Source organism: Rutilus rutilus (assembly GCF_951802725.1).
Source record: "Rutilus rutilus genome assembly, chromosome: 20".
In the NCBI taxonomy this organism is placed as follows: Eukaryota; Metazoa; Chordata; class Actinopteri; order Cypriniformes; family Leuciscidae; genus Rutilus; species Rutilus rutilus.
The window spans coordinates 8,885,396-8,910,417 of record NC_140225.1 but is presented as its reverse complement, the minus strand read 5'-3'; the positions used below and the strand labels follow the sequence as shown (position 1 = coordinate 8,910,417).

Below are 25,022 nucleotides of genomic sequence, written 5' to 3'. Positions count from 1 at the left end.
CATTTGGATGAGAATCCATGAATGGGATCTAATTGTGAGTGCATCGATTGTATGTGAACGCGTCAGGCATTTAACACAAACACACGTACACTCGCACATGCAACCTAAAGTCTTATCAGTCTGAAGATCAAATTAGAATAAAATGGGAATAAAGATCTCATTCAGCTAAGATGCAAGCACAATGAAAGATGGAGAAAAATCATATTTCATCTGAGTAAAGAGACCTGAGCATCTGCCTGACAACCCAGCCCCAATTAGTGAGAGAGGGAGGTTTGGTGTGTCTGTGTGGGTGGTGGGTTATCTGAATTTGTGTCTGAGAGACATTTCACTCTTTCTGCTTGCTTTTAGGGTTCATAACATGTGTTTCTGTGCTCAGCCTAACTTTAACTCTTTCCTTTCCAAGCTGAACTCCGTTTCTGTGTGTGTTTGTGTGTGCGTGTGTGGGTCTGTTTTGTCTCTGATTCTCTCGCACAGACAGGTCGCAGAATTTCATTTTCTATGACGACGGTAAGAATGATATGATCAGATGTGGGATATTACACACAACTCATGTGTGTTTTTCCCTGAGTGCTGGTGTTTCCACTGGATGTGATTGACATGTACCATTAGTCCAACAGACACGCGAGTCTCTGTTTTCTTATTCAGATCCATCAATTTACTGCATTTTTCAGTTGATGCAGTGACACAATCCAATTCGAAATCAGTATCCACACATTTGAAATGACAAGATTTGGTGTTGTTTTAAAAGAGCTGATGCTGAATACAGAGTGATTCCCTTCCCCGTGGTGGTGTGTTAGATTGGGCTGTATCATCGTCTCTCTCTCATTCCTGCCTCATTGCCGTTCGGCTGATTGGCTGTGCATGGATTCCACTGTTGTGATTGAAAAAGTCCACTGTCATTCTGATGTCTTTTTCTGCATAATATTTATGCGGCACACACACAAGGAGTGAAAATACTTTTTAATTTCTTGAGGAAAAGTCTTTGGAGTGTGTGAATAAAAGCATCTCATTTCATCCTGATGTCCAGGCCTCAGGCAGTTATCAGAAGGGGTGAGGTAGGGTTGGCCTAGATGATTGCCTGAATGTTAATATGTGTATTTCAGGAGAGGACGACATAGCTGAACAGTTTATTTGTTAAATCGGTTAATATTTAGTATACATCTCAGTACTATATTTGTTCGGAAAGGCTAAAAATACAGCACTAAATAATTAACATTATAAATATAATAATACTAAATGTCATCATAGAGTATAATGCCACAAAAGGAAGTCTGTTAATACTTTTGTGACAAATTGTTGACTGTTATTTTAGTATCACTGAGATACTATTATATTTTGTTTTACTATTTTGAATTAGTTTTGATTTTTGTATTTTCTGTTTTTAAATATAAATGTAAAGTTTTAGTAATTAGTTAAGTAGTTTTGTCATTTTTGTTAGTGTATTTTTTTTTTAATGACTATATATTTTTTATTCATTTTTATTTCAGTTTTAGTGTCAGTGTTTAAGACAAGTTATACATCAAGTTAAACCAAATGAAAATGATAAATGTCGCTTTTGCAACTACCTGAAATTAAAAAGTTTTTTTTCTTTCAGTAAACATTTATTTTTCTTTCATAAACAAGTGACAAAAAATATTTTTTATGGTTTAGTTTTAGTTACCTATAATTACCCTGATTGTGGAGTTTACTTTAAACTGTCCGTTTGAACTGATTCTCTAGAGGTTTGCATCAGAGACCGTATTAAAATATCTTATCACTCTCATACCAACTCTCATCTCAAGTTGTGACACAGCGAGCAAGAGCTGTCTTAGAAATGTAATGGCAAAAAAATGTTGAAACATCACAAAAATGTTCTGTTTTTGTATAAATAACAAATGAAATATTGTAAATGTGTAATATGTCATAAGTCAGTGTATGCCTTTATGGCCGTGCACAACATGCATCGTTGTACTTTTTTTGTTTGTTTGTTTTTTCTTCACGAACACACCAAGTACACAATTATCTGAGCTGTTTGTCCCCATGCCAATTCAACAGTCTTCATATTGCCCTGTATTGCTCCATTGATATGTTTCCCTGTCTTTTCCTCTCCTTCTCATTCTTTCTCTCTTCCTGTCTATTTCTCGATGGTGCTGAGTGTGTTGTCATGGTGATACCCATCTGTCCACGGTGTGAGTGTGTGATGTCTTATTGATGAGACAGTGTGACTGTGTGCCAGAGACATCCATCCTGCCTGCTAAACAGCACACACACACAAACACACACACACACACACACAAACACACACACACACGCACACACATAGACACATACACTCACATACACATATTGTTTTTGCTAGTCATGCTGAACAACTCACATCTGTCACCTCTGCTGGACAGAGGGCATATACTCACAAACACACATACATGCTTTCACACTGCTTGTTGTTAATATGCTGGACAGCTCACACATACGAGAGAGAGGGCGCATACATAGACACACAGATTGATTAATTTGAATTAAACATTTGGTGGTGTTCTTGGAAAGGTCTTCATTGTCACTCACGCTGGCTGCAGTGATGTGTATTGTCCTCTGGTGAGCTTCTGCTTATGTTCTACCTTGATATGCATTAGCCTTTTCATGGAAATGATTATTACCAGTCTCTCCATCAATTCACATCCTCTTGCTTGTTTGTTTTTGTTTGTGTCACCATATACAGTGAAAGTCAGTTGACTTAATCTTGGTGTCAAACTTGCGAGCAGTCTCACTACTGTTCTTCATGCTCCATTCGCACTTGATGTGCAGTACTTTTGAAGTGGCATCCAGATTGTAGTTAACTTGAAATGATTGTTTAGTTTTCTTCTTCATGTTTCTTCATGTTTTCTTCTAGTTTTCATGACTGACCCCTTGCCTTCTCTCCTCACAGTGCATCTATTGTCAGAGACGCTGCAGTGTGTGACGGCCACAGCCACAGGGATCCAGTACCAGCAGTCCTGGCTTTGCATCCTGTGAGTTACCTGGATCTGTCTTACCTGTAACTCTGAGTCTGGAGAGTTTCTAGAGCTGGGGTGTCTGAAGAAATGCCACAAGATAGGAACAATTATTTTTCCTAGGGCTGCCAATTTAACATTGTGTTTTTAATTTAAGTATAAACACTACTGTTCTAAAGATTGAGGTTAGTAAGATTTTCTTTTTTAAAGAAATCAATAATTTGATTCAGCAAGGATGCATTAAATTGATCAAAGGAGCCAGTAAATATTTTTACAATGTTACAAAAGAAAATAAATGTTGTTCGCAGTATCGCAGTTTCCACAAACACATTAAACGGCACAACTGCTTTCAACATTGATAATAATAAGAATGATTCTTGAGCAGCAAATCAATATTATAATGATTTCTGAAGGATCATGATCCATCACAGGAATAAATTACATTTTCTAAATTATTAAAATAGAAAACAGTTCAAATTGTAATAATATTTCACAACACTTCTGTTTTTACTTGCAATTTTCAAATAATTGCAGCCTTGGTGAACAAGAGACTTAAAAAAAAGAAAAAAAGAAAGAAAAAGGGGTAGTGTATTTCAATATTTAACAATACTTTAGCTTATGTATCTAGAATACTTCATTTTAAACCAGAGAACAAATGTAAACACAAAGTCTCTTTCCTGAGAACTGTGTGTGCAGTTCAGTAATGATGAAATTGGCCTCTATTCAGTGTATGAGGAATAAAATAAAATGAAGATCATGCTCAGCTAGTAGCGGTTCTGCGATAGCTGGATTTTTGCAGCCCATCCACACCCCAAGTGAGTGATGCAAAAAACAGCTTCGTTTATTATAATGAGAGCCTTCACAGGAGGACAGATCTTAGTGCTCAAACCGTTGTGTAAAACTACAGTGGACCCACTGCTGCCAGTGTTGACAGTGATTATAATGGGAGCATTCTATTTTGTCACATCGCACAGCCAGCAATGTAGATGGGGCGTCATTCCACACCGTTCATATTTGGGTTGGTTTGAGTATCTTTATGTGAGTGCAGATCACTGCAGAAGAATCAGAGACATGAGACATTACTTGCTCCCTAAATACATACATATACATAGGTATATACATATATACTGAGATGCGTATATATAAATACAGTATATATAAATACAGTATATATATATATATATATATATATATATATATAGTAGAATAACTTTTTTAAGAGTGTAATAGTGGTAGATCCTCTTTGCATGAAGTATAAATAACAACAAATTGAATATTGTTTATTAAAGTGAAATTAGTGATAGATGCTATTCACACACAGTGTAAATACTATAGAGGTAAACATGCTATTTGTGCTAAAGTTAAAAGAACTTGAGAGCCACCTACTAGTATCGCTGAAATAGTTTAAAACTTTCTTGGTTGTAACACAGACACACACACACACACACAAAGTTCTTGACATGATCTTTTTCCGGATTTGGATGACCGTGAAATCCTGTCTCTTTTGTCTCATAGCATCCCAGACATTTACATGTTTCTTTGTTGCAAGGATGTTTTTTGTTATGTTTATGAAATTCTTTTCTTCTCTTGTAATTTGACAAGATGATGACTTTAGGATTCCCATGTGTCAAAATCTGCTACCTGCTATTGAGTCATTTATCAAAACAAAATGATCCCCAACAAACCCTATCTATAACACATCTGCAGGTCATGATTAGATTCTGATGAGTCATCTGCTTTGTTTCAGAGTTCTCAAGATCCGCCAACACTTTTTCTTTCTCAACACTTTTGCTTAATAGCTGCCAGAACTTTTATCAACAGCCTCCAAACTGTAACAGTATCAGGCAGCAGCCAACATCAGTGCGCAAACTAACGAGTGTTATTTTCTCTAAACCACTCCCTGTCAAACTTAACCAGCTGCTTTATTTGCTAGTATAGATAGTGCTGCGCCACATTTAAATTAAGTCATTTTCTTTTCTTTATATGCAAATAAGCTGTTTTATTGAATGCTACTACTGTTACAACCTACTTAAAGCAAGTGGCAAACTTAATTTTATATAAAACAGATACTTATGCAGATTTTTTAGTAATAATGGCAGCAGTGATTCATTCAATTATGACAAAATTAAGGAGAACGGCATTTTAACCGGGCTCATATCCAAAAACATGGTGTAGTGAAGTGCACTTTGTGAATTTTAAAGAACATAATCAGGTGACCCGTAAAAAGCACTTTGCACATTGTAGAAATATTTTTCTTTCTCTTCTTTTTGCATTGTACAATTTTGTTCTACTCTATAATCTGGTATTGGAGAGTGGCTAATATTGTCCATTCCTAGATGATTATTTACATATTTACTCAGTTTAGGATAGATGGATGGATACATAGATTTATATTGTAATTAATTATTGACTGTTAATTATAATGAGCTGTGCGGGGGAGGGGTCAAGTCAAGTCTCATCCTCAAGCACTTCAATTATTGACAGCAAGCTAAATCTGTTTACTTTTAACACTCTAATTTATTATATTAGCTTTATTAATTCACATGAGATCATAAATCATTGAAAAAACAGTCATTAAAGACTCTCTCTAGGGTCAGAACAAAGACTCAGAAAAAGGTCATCCATTTGCAATGGCCCACACTAGCCTAGTGAGCAGAAGATTTGTTTTTCTTTGAATTATGTGCGGACAATTTTATGGACAAGAAAGGGAAACAAGTGACAATGTTGGATGACCCACAGCAGCTCTATGGCCTTAAGGTTATCAAATTCCTTACAGAATAGCACAGCAGCTTTCGCATGTTTTAGATGAGACTATCCCATTCTTCTTTTCTGAATTCTCATTTGTCCTTAGTACATTGCCTGAGTTTTATGGCCACAAGCAGGTGTTATGAGTATTAGCTGGACCAATGAGACTGATTCAATGCCCCTGCTGCCAGGGGCTGAGTATAGGGCAGATTATTAATGTGTATTTTAAGTAAATTAGACGTGGAACAGGGTACTGTTACATTTTGTTCCTTAGGCCAGCTTTTATGGTAATATTTGACTTGATTTATTTATGCATTGAGTGGTTTTATCTTTTCCCTTTTAATATAGTTGATTGTGTTGATATTAACCTCATAATAGGTGGCAGCAAGCCTGAAAAAAAAAGGTCTACACTTTTTAACCTTATAAGCCTGAAAGAGAATAGGAAGGTCCTTTTTCCCAACTGGCCCACAACCAAACATTACTTTTACACCCCTGTTCAAGAGCTTTCTGTAATCCCATTAGACCTCAACCAATGGATTTGTTAATGTGTTTGCTGTACTCCTGTTACATATTGAATTAATCTGATGCTGTGCCAGGTACATTAAAGCACTATGTAAATTGTAAAGAGGATTAATGATGATTTATGAACTCTGATTTGTGACAGCTGCAATGTGAAGAACCTGCAGAGGCGGCACGTGTGTATCTCACGCCTAGACCGTCCACAGAACTGGGGGGAAAACTGTGCAGAGGTCCGCTATGTTATCCTCATTCTGGCACCTTCAAAGATGGTAATATAATCACACATAAATGCACACACACATACTGTTTATTTGCCCATTATGGACATTCTTTCTTTTTTTTTTTTAAGAAATAGCTTTGATTTCAAACTTCTTGTCTTTGCAAATCTGAGGTCCCAGGTCAAACTGGGACCCAGGGATCCCCTAGCAGCTCCCTGGGGGTAAAATTTTATTTTTACTAAATGTATTTTACAACTTTAATATATTTATTAAAAATGTTTTGGTTACAGTTCATTTTAAGGTGTCCTTGTTACGGTGGAATTATAAATTAAAGTATTGAGTAATATTTATGAACAACATGTATTTACAATAGGGTTATGGTTAGGGCTTGGTTTTGGGTTATTTGCATGAGATTATTCATAATTTACTGCTGGTACTATAGTAAGTGCATGTTACGTGTAACAAGGACACTAAAATAAAATGTTTTATTTTTTTAACACATTTACTGAAATCGATATTATCAATATTTCACTTTGCTTTGTAAATACAGGTCATGAGATTATTCACGGTTTCTTTTGAGTAATCATGATGAGATTATTCTACTGACAGTCCTATTTTTAACAGTAATAATAATAATCAGAATATTTTTGTCAAAACAATCTTCATTTCTAAGTGTTAATTTCTCCATTATGATGGACATGTGTTATGTTCACAAATGCTGTATTTGAATGTTGTCTTTAATATGAAAAAATATATAGATTATATTATTTATAAATATTTTTCCTGATAATATTTTAATTGTAAAAAAAATAATAATAATAATTTTGGAAAGAACATATCATATAATATATAATATAATATCACGTTTGTTTTTTTCCCCCACACAGTTTAAATGGGTATTATTTATACATTAAAATGTATAGTTTGTCTTCATATTTCAGGAAAGGTATCATATTTTTGGGGTCCTTGGCATCAAAAAGCAAGAGCAATTTGCTCTGTTTAAACTGTTTTCTATTGATGAGAAACAGTTGAGATATTAACAAGATCTTATTCATGGCAGGTTCAGACACAATAATACTATCACGTTCAAGTCTTAAAGTCCTGGTCCTGCATTTTGTGTTCCCCTTGCAGTCTCCCTGTAAAGGCCTTGGGGCCCCTGGCTCCCTCCAAGACCATTTTGTGTATCTCTTTGTGTCTGTGTTTACATCATAAATCTGTGTGTTTGTGTGTATGTGTTTACATCTGTTTACATCTAATCACTCTCTCTCTTTCTTTCTCTCGTTCTCTCTCCCCTTGTGTTCTTGCATGCACTCATCTATTTCTGTTCTCTGTAGTTCACCAGGCAGTATAGCAAACTTTTTTGCTTTGTAATCCTGTGCTTTTCTCAAAAGCAATACAATTATATGCGCGCAAACAAAAACGCATCTTCTCATTACATTAAAAGCTGGATTATCATGCTGGCACATGTAGATGCATCCTCTTTTCTTGCTGTGTGTTTTAAAACAATGGACAACTCAAATGTTATGTAACTTAAATACCAAATGGACTCAATCCATATGATAAAGCAAAAATCATAAATCCAGAGAACTGGTCAAAAGTGCAAGTACAAGAGTACATATTGTACTCTTGTATTAGCAGAGTAAAGCATTTAACTGGAAATAAAGTTGAGAATAAATCTACAATTTAGACCATGTATCAGCAGCATAACTGCAACTGCTTTATTTTCTGCTCCCAAAAATTCTGGGTTACTACTTTGAAGACTTTATGCCAAAAAGGTTCTATATAAGGAGAAATAATTTCATATTTAACGGGTCGTTTAAATTTTTTTTCTGATAAATACGTTTATGAGCTGTTTAATTCATAAAATTAAGAAAATTAATTAAAAGAAATGTATTAATTAAAACTAAATCGATAAAACGATCCCTTAACAGGAACCCCTAAAAGGTTCTTTATAGAGTAGTGGCTAAAAATGATGTCTGACCTTGGAAAATTGAAAAATCTTCACCCTTTATTCAAATATTATTATACATTTGTTTAAGATTTTGTAAGCATTTTTCGTAATTGTGCTTGGGGTCAATTTGTGATAACGCAATGTGACATTATTTTTTGGCCAGGCTGTCATACAAAGAAATTAAGAACAAAAACGAGAGAAACAATGAAATATTAATAACTGATAATGCTGTAGTCAGTGCATGCTTTTTCCTGTGAGCTTTTTGTTTTTCTGTGCAATTTCTTTCACTGTAAAATAAAACCTGTAGCTGTAGTTTGCCTTTTTTTTGCCAAATAATTTTGTCATATAAATACTTTAACCAAGTTTAGTATTTAGTTTTTCCCTCGTGTTTAAAATATTTAAGAAATAAAAAATGTTTTCCTCATATTTTGATATTTTTTCGTAATATTTATTTGTAAACTTTAAACATTAACAAAAAGCTTCACACAATTAAAGTTATAACTCTCCCCCTGCAATAACCCTTTCCGCCAAAATAATTACCTATACATACAAATGTTATTATAACAATAACAATAATAGTTATATCATAATAAATATATTATAAATATATAATAAATTAATTAATAACAATACAGAATTGGTAAATAAACTTTAAGACAAGATCATTTACAAATTAACATAATATCCTTCAAGGAAAAATTTATTAAAATAATTGTAATAATTAAAAAAATACATACATAATAATACAAATCAAATCTTTGGCATATTCATGGACTGTACACTGCATTTTTTACTATATTTTGATGGTTTCATCATATTTGTAGGGTCATTAAAAACAAATATCCCCTTCGGACATCACTTTTGGCCACTACTGTATGAAGTGCCTGACGGGTTCTACTGAGAACCTTTTCTTCTAAAACTATGCCTACTGGACATGACAAAGCGACTGTTGCAACTCCATATGTTATTCATAACGGAAATAGCACGAAAGCTTGGAGTGCATCAGAAATTGAATGGGGGGATCAGTTTAATGTCTCATTCAGTGTAGACAGCATCACTGATTATAATGGGTCCTATGCGCTCGTGTCTGGTGTAGATACAGTGTAAGAGTGTAACAACTATAAATGATTCATGATCACCAAATGTAACACATGTTTGATCTCTGTTTCTCAGAAAAGCACTAAGACGGCGATGGAGCTGGGCAGGACGTTCGCCAGCATGTTCTCAGACATCTCTTTCAGACAGAAGCTGCTAGAGAGTAAAACTCAAGAGGAGTTCAAAGAGGCGCTGGTCATCCAGAGGTACCACCTGACCGCAGCCAAGCGTAAAACCACAGCTGTGGAGGGCGAAGAGACAGACCCGCACAGTCAAAAACCACTGAAGGTGTGTGCAGATCGCAGCGTGTGCGGCGATGCTTAAGGTTCAGTTTTAACGGTTGCCATTGTTTCCAATCTCTCTCTTCGGTCTTCGTCTATCGCTCTCTCTTTCTCCTTTCACCCTTCGCCCTTTGCTGTTTGACTTACACTCCAGTGATTAAGTTCTACTGAGCATGTAACAGCTAATGAGAATTTATCTTGTTTGTTACTCTGGTTTGACGCACACACACAAAGTCTGATTCGGCATATGTGAGCATTAGACCACCCTGGCTGAGGTTAGCCGCCTGTAAAAGCCCTCTGTTTTCTTCTCTGTAAAGACAACAGCGGAGACCCAAATAGTTGTGTTTTTGTTTTGTTTTTTGCATTTTTCACTCCATCACACATCCGAGGAATGGTAACCAGGTGGAGAGGATCATTACTTTGTGTGTGTGTGTATATGTGTGTGTGTTTGTGTGTGTGTGCGCGCACTAAAAGCTATCCATCTCTGGCAAATGCCCAGGAAAGGTCCCTTACTCTTTCTGTTTCAGACACACGCTGTCACGATGAATGAGTGCGGCTCAGTAATGAACACTTAAAGCTGTACGACTTATTTAAACATATCCTGAGACAGGTTCTCTCTGACTGACAGAAAATGAGCTTGTCTGTCTAATTTAGGTCATTAATGTGAGACGGACAAACTGCTCCAGCGCCAAATCCTGACCTGTAAAGCCTATTAAAATTTGATTAATTCAACAAGACTGTGCATTTGTGACCCGTGCCTCACACCAGTGCCTCCTACCTTGCCGTAATTGGTCTAAACTAAACTATAGTACTATTTTTCTGTTTCTATTATACTGTAAGGTTCAATTTGTTCATATTCGTTTATGAATTAGGTATCATAACCTAAAAATTAGTTGCAAAGTTTATTCACTTTAATTTTTAAATGTATTAATACATTTTGAGATTTCAAATTTTATAAATTGTATTTTGAACAAACATGAATTAATAATAAACAATAGTTATACAGTACCGTTCAAATGTTTGGGGTCAGTATGATTAACATTAAATTGATCAAAAGGGACAGTAAAGAAATGTATAATGTTATGAATGATTTCTGTTTTTAAATAAATTCTGTTCTTTTAAAATAGAAACCAATATAAATATTTTACAATGTCACTGTTTTTACTGAATTTTGTCCGGTTGCGAACAGAAACACGTTGGTTATTTATGTTTGTATGCAGCCAATGTGATATTTATATACAGTATATAAACAATTACAATAGTTTACACCTTTTTACGGGGGCATTTTATTTCTATAAGTGCTTAAGCCAATCTAATTCAGTTCTCTGAAATGCACATGTGCCAGATGCTACATTTCTGATGCTACATTAATGGATATTTAGAGTAATGTAACTGGTTTCTTGACTTTGCTTTGCTGATGTAATTGTAATGCGTTTGCATTGTACTAATGCTGTTCTAACACTGGGCTGTCTCTCTCTCTAGTCTGCAGAATCTGTGTTCTCTCACCTTGTGTCTCTCTCTCTGCTGTGCAGGGGGCCCTGTGTGAGTGCGATTACACTGAGCTTCTGTGTGTGTTTGTGTGTGAGGATTTAAGTAGGAGAGTGTGTGTTTGTCTGCTTTAACGCAGTATATCTTCCCTTGCAGTGTAAAGCATTGTGTGCATTTGCTTCTGTGTGTGTATTTGCTGTGATTCAGCAGGATTTGATGTGTATGATGTTTAATTGGTGTGTGTGTGTGCTTAAATCCTGTGCCTCTCCCGCTGCAGTATTGCAGTAAAATGTGTTTAAACGTTTTCACGTTTATATGTGTAGTTATATGTATGTGTTTGTCTGTGTGTGAGAGAGTAATCCTCACTCTTTTCCTCTCTCTCTCTGTATCTGTGTAGTGTAGAGATTTTTTCAGAGTGGGCAGAGGAATCTATGAGGATCTGTGTCGCCGACTGCCTCTCTACCCGTCTGACTTCACTGATGGTGTGTCAATTATAACCTTACAAATAAAAGTATTTTAAAATGAAAGAATCTATTATCTAATTTAGCGTTTTTAAAGTTTTCAAAAGGATATATGCTGTTCTAGTTGTCTTATTAATGTCTTTAGCTAAATTTGAAGGTGTTACAGTAGTTCAGCTAAATTCAGAAGAGCTTGTCCACTAACAAGCAGGACCAGGACGTACAAAATGCATGACAGAATGCTACATTGCTGGGTTTTGTCACATTATATTACACACAAAGATATACAGTATAGCCGAGCAATCTGAGGAAATCAAACATGCTCTCCTAAACTATCCTCTCTATTTCTCTAATTGCATTGAGAAGTCTTATTCATTTTAATGAATCATATAAATATAAATTTATATAAATTAGAACATTTTTAGTCATAGTTTTATACATTTGTATAAACCACACTAATAGTTTTATTCTGCAAGCATGCATTGAATTGATATTGAATATTAAATTGACAAAGGATTTCCATTTCAAATAAATGCTGTTCTTTTGAACTTTCTATTAATTGAAGAATCCTAAAAAAGTATCACAGTTTCCACAAAAATATTACGCAGCACAACCGTTTTCAACATTGAGCACCAAATCAGCATATTCAAATGATTTCTGAAGGATCATGTGACTCTGAAGAATGTAATGATAATGAAAATTCAGCTTTGCATCACAGGAATAAATTACATTTAAAAATATATTCAAATAGAAAACAGTACATTTAAATTGTAATAATGTTTCACAATATTACTGTTTTTACTGTATTTTTGATCATACAAATGTAACCTTGGTGAGCAAAAGACACTATTTCAAAACCATCAAAAAATCTTACCAAGCTTTTGAATGGTAGTGTATATGTACTTTATCTGTTCATGCTTTCACTCTGATGGAGATTGTTTATTGTTTTGTGTCAGATGAATATAAAGATATTCATTTTATATGTAATAGCTGTAAATACATAAAATATAGATTTATTATAGTATATGCGTTATTGGAAAATATTTGTGTTATTTGGAGCTGATATTTTAGCTTCAATGAAATCTCTGCAATACAGAAACTGCATGCTGCTACAGGTCTTCCTTCATGCTTTATTATTTATTTAAAGTCAGAAATAACTGAATAAAACTGAATGAAAATGATCAAACTACGCTAACTGTGTTAAATTACATGCCATTAAACATATTAATCTCTCAAGTTAAACTGACAGCAGTAATATTTTATATTATGTATTTATTTTATTTTATATAAATGTGTGTGTTTCAGGTTTAGTGGGTAATAACAAAGCCGTGGTCAAGTTCATGACGACGTCCATCTTTCTCTACATTGCTGTGCTGCTTCCTGCCATTGCTTTTGGCTCACTCAACGACGAGAGCACTCGTGGCGAGATTGGTGATCTCTCTCTCTCTCTCTCTCTCTCTCTCTCACACACACACACACACACACGCACACACACTTATGCATACACAGATAGACAGACTGATTTGTTCTCTCTGTTGATTAGATGTTCAGAAGACGATCATTGGGCAGAGTATAGGTGGAATCATCTACTCATTGTGTGCTGGCTCTCCTCTCGTCATTCCACTGACCACAGCACCCATCGCTATTTTCATCAGCGGTATGTACATACATGCCTTCACATACAACAATAGATGCACGTTCACATACGCACTCTTTGTTTGTTGAATACTTTGATGTTAAGTGTTTAGAGAGCTCTGCTAGCCTCAGGATGAGGTGGAACAAGACTCTTAATCTCACAAACAGCAGGATGGGAGTCTGATATGGCCGCCATTTGTTTGGGCAAGCATTGATGTTTGCCCTGGCTGAGAGGAGATTTCCTCCTAAAGCTCATTCCTGTGGCTGCAATCGCACACTGTCACCAGTGGGAGAGTTGCCCTGAAAAATGGTTTTGCTGTAGTACAACGAAATTCTGTTTGGATAAAAATGTGCAGATGAGGACAGAACTGCCACATCCATCTATAATAATGATCCTTCCCAATCAAAGATCTCGTCTTGTGGTTTCTCATGGGAATAACAGCAGGAATTCTTTAAATCTTTATTGAAATGTTTGGGAACAGTTTTTTAAACATCAAACGATCAACATTTACTGTGAGTTATAATCCCTTGTCATTATGAGATTTGAGTTGATTGTGTTCTTTTCGCACGCTTGTGATTCTGTTTGTGTGGAGGACTCTTAATGACAGCAACGTTGTCATTTACTGTAAAAAAAAATCCTGCTCATAAAATAAATAAATAAATAATTAAATAAAACCTCAAAAGCTTACAATGACAATAGTGCCCCCTTAGTTAGTGCCCTACGCAGACCACATAATCTGCGTATATGGAACAGTGGCACTGGAATCGTTGTAGTAAAAGCTTTACATGAAGCTTTAACTGAAATGAAAACAACAACAACAAATCCAACATACAGTACATGGCCTTTGGTTACTATGGAAGCTGTTTTCCAATTCTGACCGCAGATTCTGACTTTATTTCTTGCAATTGCGAGATGTAAACTAGGAACTGAGGGATAAAAAGTCAGAATTGTGAGATAAAAAGTCACAATAATCTTCTTTTTTTTCTATTCCATGGCAGAAATAAGTTTTCATGGGTTCTACACGTGTAAGGGTGAAAAATGTTTGGAAATTAATTATTTGGCCAATTGTTTGATAGGTGTGTTGATGTGTTAAGAGTTTTGAAAAAGTACTTTAAGTATTGGTAAACGCTTGTTGGCAATTGTGAAAAACTAAACGGTAAAACCTTCAAATGTGAGGTGTCACAGTGAATTCTGTGAATGTCAGTTTACAGCTTTTCACTGTAAATTGTGAGATGATTTGTTCTTTTTTACTTATAAAAACAGTACATTTACAAATATTTTACTGTAAATTTCAGTATGTAAATTGAACCTTGAAATGTAAGGTTAGATCTATTACAGTCTCCCTCCGTTTATAGTAAAGGAACTTACTGTTAATCAATTAACAGTTTTTTACAGTGTACTCTTTTACAGTTAATATCACTATAATTTTCTACAATGCTTCTGTGTGTTTGTCTCTCTATGGCTGCAGTGATTAGGGGGGTCTGTGATGATTATGAGCTGGACTTTGCAGCATTTTATGCATGTATCGGCCTGTGGAACAGCCTCTTCCTCATCATGGGAGGAATCTTCAACCTCAGCCTGCTTGTTAAGCTTTTCAAAAGGTCAGACACACACCTACAAATATACATACTCATGCAGATGCCACTGCTTGAAGACTGAAATGTTTTTGTTGATGTTTTTGATCCACAGGTCGATAGAGGAGGTGATAGCTTTGTTCATTTCCATTGCTTTTGTAGCAGACGCAGTTAAGGGCACTGTCAAGAGTGAGTGCTATACATACACACATACATATACACAGCCAAACCTTTTGAAATCATCTGGATTTCTGTGTGAATGATTCTTAGATTACAATCTGAACTTCATAAGAAATATAGGGAAACTGGGGCTAGTTGTCACACTGTAAAATAAAGACATTTTACATTGTTACTGCCCAGGAAAAAACGATACGGTTCATTTAACATACATATAGTGATAATGGGAATATGCTGTCACACTACAGAATCGGATTCATTAGTTTCACAGTTAATTGATACTAAAATATTATAACTTGATGACAGATTGCTCAGAATGCCGGACTTCTCCAAACATTCAAGTTGACTGCAAGTTAACTGCAACATCGACAAGTTAATCAACAACTGATTGATAGAACTAAGTTCCCCGAAAGAAAAGATCTGCCACTGCTTCCATTCCATTCCATATAGAAAAATAAAAATAAAAATAAAAATGAATCATACTTTACAAAAAATGCTGTAGTCCACAACATATCTGTATTCTAGTATAAATATGTCAACTTCGACTGGCCTTGAACACACACAGACAAACCATTTTGCAGTTCCATGTCTTTATTGAACAAATGTGTTAAACAATCAAGATAACCTCTACTATGATGACCTCTTGAAAAGAAGGTAATTTGACTCAGCTGTGGCTTTGACCTGCTATGCTCAATGGAAAGCAGCATGTTACTTGTTTCTTCCCAAACAATTGTGCTCAAGTGAAATCTAGTCTGATCAAAAGGGACTTCAGAAACCTCATAAGAACTCATAAAACTCAAGGTTTGCAGGGGATTTGGAAGATTTATGCCTACAGTCAGGCAGATCAGCACCATCAGTTCAGAACCACTGCCATTCTTCCTAGTAGATAAAGCCAGTCTAATGTGTGCTGAAACAGCTTCAGTAAATACAAAACCAAGGTCATTTGCCTGTAAAAAATAAACATAACCTAAGAACTGCTGTATTACAAATACCAGTTTCAAAAGGACCTTTAAAGAGTTGACACTGAACCAGATATGGTTACTTAAAACTTAATATGTACAAATGACCTATTACTAAACGATTTATTCAGTAATGCACCACAAATACAAAATAATTAAAGTTTCGTAATGTGATTACGTTTGAATTAAAGTGCCCCTATTATGCTTTATAGAATATTACCTTTCATGCAGTGTGTAATATAGCTATTTGTGAATGTAAAATGTCTGCAAAGTTTTAAAGTGCACGTCTGCACGACTAATAAAATTATTGTCACCTAAAAGAAAAAAAATAATTCTGAACTGCTGAAACGAGTCGTCAGCAATTCCAGTCTCACTTTCTGTTACTTATCTATGTGACAATGTAACAGATTTGCATAATGCCAGCCTGTGGTCTTCATTGGCTGCTCGTGAACAATGTCCACTTTGACCCGCCCTCAAACACTGTAGATGTAGCTGAGGCCTGGAAGAGTTTAGTTCATGTTGTCGACATGTTTTCTGAGCTGCGAATCCACTTTGCACTTTCACTTTAAAAGGATGAGGACTCGCGCTGTAATTGATACAGAAAAACCGATGCCATCATTCGTATCACTGTGTATCAAGTGCTGAGAAAGCCTCCGGAGCTGAAATTCAGATACGATAATAGGCGTTTAGTTTTCAACACATGCACAAATGTATGACCAATCACAACAAGAGCAGAGAATGCTCATGGTAAGGGGGGTTTAGAGAGACTGAGATAACTTGCTTAAAACAAAACGTACTCGTCTTACCAGGAATATGAAAAAATAAACAATAAATAAAACATAAAGGCCCCTATCTTACACCCGACGCAATGCAGCACCAAGCATGACGCAAGTGTTTTTTGCTAGTTTCAGTCCAACACAGTTATCATTTTCACATCCTGCGCCACGTTGTTTAAATAGCAAATGCATTTGCACCCATTGTGTGCCCATGGGCGTGCTGGTCTGAAAATGAGGTGTGTTCAGGCGCATTGTTGGCACGTTGCTATTTTGAGGCAACAGAAATAGATTGCATCTAAAGTCAGTGGCGCAATATTTTTTTTGTTATTTAATGAGCGCCTTATTAATGTGCGCCTATAGGCGGGTCCGCAACGCGCGTACACTCTGCTTATTAAACACACAGGGACGCACAGCGGCACACAAACATGCAAAATATTTAAAATAAAAGGGTTACAATGTAAATGATTATTATTGTGTACATAAAGATATGGATAATGGCCAAAACACACCCATTACTCATTATGAGAATAGGGACAAACCTTTTAGACCAACCATTAGCAAAAGTGGATTTCGGACACACCCTAAGTGAACTTGCGCCGTGCGCTTTAGACCATGCGCTTAGATCGTTAAAATAGGGCCCAAAGTATTAAATTAAATTCAACTAAACATTTTAAAGTATTCATAGGTCATCAAAATGCAAAATAATTATTAACATATTTTTTCAACTTAATGCATTTGCTTGTCAACTGTATTAAGTTTGACACAAGACCAGTGTTGAATTTTTTATCTCACAATTCTGACTTTTTTTCTCGCAATTGCGAGATATAAACTAGGAATTGAGAGGACAAAAAGTCAGCATTGTGAGATAAAAAGTCACAATTATCTGTGACTTTTTCTATATGTAATTTCTTTTTCTATTCCATGGCAGAAATAAGCTTTCATGGGTTTTCAAGACCAGTGTTGCATTTTGAGAGAAGTGTCATTTGCACATGGGATAGTTGAAGCAAGATCAGACATGACGTGTTCTGAATCATTGGAAAACAACCTGGAACAAAAACAAAAAAAATAACCCAGCTAAGACACTGTTCATTTTCAATGCGAGTTTTTAAAAATACTTGAAATAAATGTTAAGAACACAAAAATCCTAATACCATTGCCAGAACCTCACTGCAACTGTGAAGGATTGTGGGCTGAGTATAATGATGTGGGGCTGTTTTGCTGCCTCAGGGTCCGGACGACTTGGAGTCACTGAGGAACCAACACATTCCAAGTTATATCAGGAGCAGAATGTCAGAGCGTCTGTTTGTGATCTTAAACTCAAAAGAAGTTGGGTCATGCAACATGACAATGATCCAAAGCACAGGAGTCAATCAACAACAGAACGCTTTAAACAAAAGAAATTCAGCACTTCACAATGGCCAAATTAGAGGCCTGACCCCACTTCCTTTGAAAAGTTCTGCTGTGATGTGAAACAGGCCGTTCAAGAAAGACATCCCAAAAATGTGCATGCGCAATGTGCATGTGTTATCAGCAGAAAGCATTGGTTGATGTTATTGGCAGTAAACAAGATTCCACAAAAATTCCATCAGTAATCGTGATTGTTTAAACCAATTATTCAATAAAGATGTGGCGCAGGAGAAATGTTACGCTTTGGAAGGCATTCAGAACGTTTACACAATACATACACCAAACTTAAAAGATGATTTTAGACTGATATATAATGTACTTTTTAGGCAGTCTTACCAGTGCAATAGTACCCTTTTACCTTAGAAATATAAAATAATATTTAAAAAAGAATAATTTACATGTTTGAATAGTTTCAATTGTCAAGATTTAAGATAATTAAGGTTTAATGTGTATTTGTGATTAAAATTCTTTGACATGAAACTAGAGGAGCATTATCAGGATATTAAAATTGTCATGTTTTTTTTTTTTTCTTCCCCATCAACAATCGTAAATGTCAGCAGAAAGCATTGGTTGGTGTTAGTAGCTATGTTTCCATCACCCTGTTTTTATGCGCATTTTGAAGTATCGCATCAGAAATGAGCGATGGAAGTGCCAAATTTATAATTAAAATCCCTTAAAACTTTTACGTAATACATAGAGTAAATGCTTACATATGCTGTACTTTTAAGCATTCTTTCCATTACAATTGCACACTTTTATTTTAGAAAAATAATATAAAATAAAATAATACAAAATGAAAATGTTTTAATAATTTAAATTATTAATAATTAGAAGTTTATTAGTAGTATTAGAATTAGTAGTTTGGCATCTGTATCACTTGTTTGACTTGAGAGAGGTGTCATAAGTGATGTCTTATTGTTTAAACCAATTGTTTAATAAATATGTGGCACAGTAAAAATATTACACTGAGAAAGTCGTTCATTTTGACGATTCAAAAACATTTACACAATGCATAACAGTTAGCGTTCATTTTAAACCTAGATATACTGTATACTGTACATTAATTTTGACCTTTTTTTACAGTATATAAATAGTAATACCTTATCTTGGTATCTCCTTTACAGTCTTTCAAGAGTACTATCATGCTCCCACTTTGGCCAATGGGAGTGCGGCAGAGCTGAATCGCATCAGTGGAAGTGTACATTTAGGGGAATTGAACCTGACTGAGGCAGGGTCTGTGTCCCTCCCAGAATCCTTCATTCTGTGCACACGGGCACGGCCACTACTCTGTCTCCTCCTCATGATGGGCACACTGTGGGTGGGATACACACTGTACCAGTTCAGGAGGAGGTGAGGATCTCTTCTTGTCTCTCTCACACACACACACACACACACACACACCTGTGCACACACTGAGTATTTTAGAGTGATAGAGGACTGTTTTGACACCCCCATCTTTCCATTTATTCCTGGCAGTCCGTTTCTGCATGTGAAGATGAGAGAGATTCTGTCCGACTGTGCTCTGCCTATCTCAGTGCTTGTCTTCTCTTATGTGGGATCATACGTTTTCAACGACATTGCCTGTGAGTCATGTGACACTATTTGTCTTCATGTTGCACACACATTGACACTAAGGTACACATTTCTTCAAGACAGTTTTCAAATAACAGGAAGTCCAGTTTTTGTTCTACACTGTTTAATTTCTCCAGAATACTAAACTGATCCTTTTTTCTGGTATTAGCAAGCAATATGGGTTTGTTTTTGCTATTGTTATTTTTTATTAGCAATTAAACATTTTTATTATTTTATTTTATTCTATTCTCATTTCCCTAATATTTTGTTGTTGTTGTTATTGTTATTTTTGTTTAATTTGACATGAAACATTATTCTTTATTTTATTTATATTATATTATTTTTTATATTTTATATTATTTCACATTTCACAGTTTTTGCTATTATTATTTTTATTTGACAAAACCTTATTTATATAATTTTTTGTATTCATTATATTATTTCACATTTAATCATTATTTATCATCCATGTTTTTGCTATTATTATTATTATTATTATTATTATATATAAATAATATTATATGCATTACATTATTTCACTAATAGTCAATATTAGTGTTTTTGTTTGATCATGATAATAGTATTTAATATAAGGTAAGTAATTGAGCTTATTCATGCTATAATTTAAGCAGAGAAAAAACAAAACATTCATAATGATAAAACTGCTTTATTATGTAAATGTCTTTAATCATATTGAGAGATTATCTTCAACATGTCAAAATGCAGCATTTAAGCAGCAATTTTAAATGAGATGCAAATAGCAGAGAAGATTCAGTACTGAGAATCAGTTCAAAATTTTGGCTCAGTTTGTCAAGCCAGGAAGGCTTGCCAAAACGTACGGCCCTACCAACACTTAGACACACACACACACACACACACACACACACACACACACACACACACACACACACACACACACACACACACACACACACACACACACTGCCTGTACGCTCCCTCTCTACAGCCAGCACATTACAGCAAAGCCACTCCACTCCGACTATCACAGCATTATTCCTCCAACTCCTCTGTCATCTGTTTGGTGTGGGAGTTTAACTTGGTTATCAGAGTGAGATTTTACTTCTTACTTCAGGCTCTTTAAACGTTCACTCAGCGTTCCAATGCTGCAGTCGAGAGGCTCATATTGAAAATTAGATCAACGCAGAAACTGCAGGGAAATGGCCAAACAATCCAAAACGTATATATGTACAGTATGAAAGCTTGTTTCCTCCACAAAATAAACAATGAAAAAGGTAATTGCGACTTATTATCTCACAATTCAGACTTTTTTTCCTCGGAATTGCATGATATAAACTCGCAATTGTGAGTTATAAAGTCAGAATTGCGAGATATAAACTCCCAATATCGTGTTTTAAAGTCAAAATTGTGAGATTCACAATTCCGAGAAAAAAAGTCCGTCAAATTCCTCAGAATTGGACTTAATAACTCACAATTGCGAGAAACTCCCCTGATTCCCACATTGTGTTTGTGGACAAAATAATCACCTGGTAGCAATTTTAAACAATAAAGCCACAAACTAAATAAAGCAAGGTACACTTCTTACACATACCTTCCTATGAACATATTCAGTGTTACTATAATTTTGTTGTTCTGTAAAAGTCAGAGATTCTTATCATGCTATTGTTAATGTTCCTATCATAACTTGTGTTAAATGTAGGATTTTAATTTAAATGTGGTCAGTTTTAAACCTAAACCAATATTCCAACAACAAATTATGCTACCTGAAATGTATACAATGCTATCGTGCTTTGGTTTTGGTTTTTGTGCCATTTTTTTGTTGCAGTTTGTTCTGTGGCCATTTTTCACACATTTATTTTTTCAATAGAAATGCTTTTTCACTATAGTAAAATAACATCACTGATGGTGCTTTCACACCGCGACTATTTAACAATTTAACAATTACTGTAGATGTAATCACACTATTCTGGAAGGTCTGGTTTTTGTTGGATGGTCTGTTATGGTGTGTGAGCTGAGGTTCACTGTGTTATGTGCTCTCTTCCAGTGCCGGTGTTTAACTTCCACGAAGGTCCAATGTTTCAAATAGCCCCGCTGGATAAGCTGTCTGGAGCAAGTGTTCTGAGTGCAATGGGTTTGGGCTTCCTCCTGTTTATCCTCATCTTCATCGACCAGAACATTGTAGTTTCTCTCACAAATGCACCAGAAAACAGGTTCATGTCTTTTGAAAATAGTTTTTTTTTTTTTTTACATTTCACCACTCATAAGTGGCTTCATCACAATGATTATTAAAATTAACCGAACATTAACCTAACCAGGTTGTTTCTGACCAGCTAGTCACATTGTTATCAACCTAACAATGTGATAAAGTGACAAGCAACCTCTTTCATGTGTAGGAGTATTGAGCACTGGCAGTGATTTGTAGCGTCAAGGCGTCCTACAGCCATTTCTTTTCAAAGAGCAACAAATGAGCAACCTGCGACCAACTTCATCTTTATGCAAATTAGCCAAGGAAAACTTAAAACGGAAGGTGTTTCATTTGAACCTCTTTGATCGTGTCATCGTATCATTTACTAAATCTTAATTGAGAAATATTTTTACAATTTAAAATAAATGTTCACTATTTTAATATATTTTAAAATGTAATTTATTCCTGTGATGGCAAAGCAGAATTTCTGCAATCTTCTAAATATTTTATTCAGGATTCGTTGATGAATGGAAAGTAGCATTTATTCGAAATCGTTTGTAACATTATAAATGTCTTTACTCTCACTTTTGATCAATTTAATGCATCCTTGATGATTAAAAGCATTAATTTCTGTCAAAATAAAACATACTGACCCCTAACTTTTAATTGGCAATTTATATTATTTAAATGACTCCCACCATGCACCTAGCTGCATATTAAACATCAAATATATTATGATTGGTCGCTGGAAACTTGTCGCTTTGCACCTGGATAGGACACTGGGTCAAACTGTGCAGTCGTGACTGTGTGTGTGTGTGTGTGTGCCACAGGTTATTGAAGGGCACGGCGTATCACTGGGACCTGACTCTGTCTGGCTTGATTAATATTTTGATGTCTGTGCTGGGCTTGCCGTGGATGCATGCTGCGTTCCCGCACTCTACTCTGCACGTCAGACAGCTGGCCATCGTGGAGGAAAGGGTGGAAGGAGGACACCTTTATGAGACGTGAGCACACACCACATCGACGAGCCACACGCTCACAAGCAATTACAATCGCAATCAATCTGTGAAGCACAAACGTCATTATAGCAGTTATTGGCACAGTGTGCTTGGTTTTAAATGACGCCTTTGTGTGTTTGTGTGTGTGTGTACATGTGCGTGTGTGTAGTATAGTGAGTGTGAAGGAGACGCGAGTGACCTCGCTCGTGGCTAACATCCTGATAGGTGTGAGCTTGTTTCTGCTGCCGGTGCCCCTGCAGTGGATTCCTAAGCCTGTGCTTTATGGGCTCTTCCTCTACATCGCTCTCACCTCCATTGAAGGCAATCAAATGTGCGACCGCATGGCTCTGCTACTCAAAGAACAAGTGAGTGTGTGCGTGTGTGTCTTCGATGAAAACAAAGGCAAATAAAAGTCATAGGTGTTGTACAAATAAGAACACAGAAGAGAGCGGTGCATCCGTTGTGCAAATAAAGCAACAGAGCGCCCTCTACTTGTCATGGTCAGAAATGACTTAGTCTCCATTGATGCATTTTGTGGATATGAACACCTGGTCGTTTTGTTCATTTTTACTGTGCCAATCGTAAATGGTGGCTTTAAATCTGTGTAAATGCTAGGGATGGGCAAAATGTTTCATAATCAAATAGTTGGTGGGATTTCAAAACCACTTATTCACATCCTGCAAGCAGAATGTTTCAGTGTAACCTGAGTTCTTGGGCTCAGGTTGTTTGTTAAAACTAATTTTATTAATTATTAATCAACTATTAAGTTAATGTAAGTTTAAGCATAACACTATATAATATAATTAACTTCACTAACCTCACTAACCGACTAGTTGATTGTTGGACAAGTAGTCATCCATCCTGGCACATCCCTAGTAAATGGTGGTTCTTATGTCTTGGGTGAACACCAAGGCTGAATTTATTTGATCAAAAATACAGTTAAAAACATTGTGAAATATTATTAGAGTTTAAAATAACCACTTTCTCTTTGAATATTTTGTAAACTTTTAATTATTCCTGTGACGTCAAAGCTGAATTTTCAGCAGCCATTCTTCAGTGTCACGTGATCCTTCAGAAATCATTCTAATATGCTGAACATTTATTCTTATTCTTCTTATGTTGAAATCAGTTGTGCTGCTTTATATTTTTGTGGAATTCATGCTACATTTTTTCAGGATTTATGATGTATGGAAAGTTCAAAAGATTGTGAAAATGAAATGTGAAAATACAAATCTTTTGTCTTTACTGTCACTTTTAATTCATGTAATGCATCCTTGCTGAATAGATGTATTGATTTCTTTCAGGAAAAAAAAAAAAATCATATTATTGACCCCAAACTTTTGAACGGTTACTTGTCGCCCTCACTAATCGACTAGTTGGTTGTTGGACTTTTAGTCAACTATCCTGGCACATCCTTAGTAAATGGTTATTCTGGCCACATATGTATTTTTTTCTCTCCCAAACAAAACTATATGCCAGCATATGGTAGTTTGGACGTCCTTTAATCCACACGTGTGCAAATGATCATAGATGAGAACCGAGGCTGTAGCAACCACGAAACTGAAATACTAATTGCCATATGGGGGGAAATTTCACTGCTGAGCATTGGCGTCATCACAGATGTGATCTCCATTATGTATGCATATAGCCCTGATTTAGATGTGATTTATATTTGTATTGTGGAGACTCATGTACAGTAAGTGAAATGTCCATACATGAATGGATCGTAGTCCCAACATCCACTTTTTCTTTGTCACTCAATTGCCCTTTACTCTTTCTCAGACATCCTACCCGCCAACCCACTACATCCGCAAGGTGCCGCAGAGAAAGATCCATTACTTCACTTTCCTTCAGATGGTGCAGCTGCTTTTCCTCTGTGCATTTGGGATGTACCCTCTCCCGTATATGAAGATGATATTTCCTCTGCTAATGTTTATCCTCATACCCATCAGGTGAGTTCTGAAATGCCTCCAGATCTCAAGTCACGAACTCCTGTCTCTCTGTGTTGTGTGTGTATTGCTAGGCACATGCATGT

General features: G+C 35.7%; 1 protein-coding gene across 10 annotated transcripts in view; it reads left to right on the top strand.

The window, feature by feature from the left end:
* slc4a11 (solute carrier family 4 member 11) overlaps positions 1-25,022 on the top strand; it is a 56,521-nt gene that overhangs the window by 28,482 nt on the left and 3,017 nt on the right. For all 10 annotated transcript variants that reach the window (XM_084391194.1, XM_084391198.1, XM_084391192.1 and 7 more), the window contains 14 exons: positions 2,906-2,987; positions 6,379-6,502; positions 9,576-9,785; positions 11,664-11,748; positions 13,030-13,155; positions 13,268-13,381; positions 14,829-14,961; positions 15,050-15,123; positions 19,378-19,603; positions 19,730-19,836; positions 21,849-22,014; positions 22,820-22,993; positions 23,157-23,352; positions 24,770-24,939. In XM_084391194.1, the coding sequence (XP_084247320.1) occupies positions 2,906-2,987; positions 6,379-6,502; positions 9,576-9,785; positions 11,664-11,748; positions 13,030-13,155; positions 13,268-13,381; positions 14,829-14,961; positions 15,050-15,123; positions 19,378-19,603; positions 19,730-19,836; positions 21,849-22,014; positions 22,820-22,993; positions 23,157-23,352; positions 24,770-24,939 (1,987 nt within the window). The remainder of the gene's footprint in view (positions 1-2,905; positions 2,988-6,378; positions 6,503-9,575; positions 9,786-11,663; positions 11,749-13,029; positions 13,156-13,267; positions 13,382-14,828; positions 14,962-15,049; positions 15,124-19,377; positions 19,604-19,729; positions 19,837-21,848; positions 22,015-22,819; positions 22,994-23,156; positions 23,353-24,769; positions 24,940-25,022) is intronic.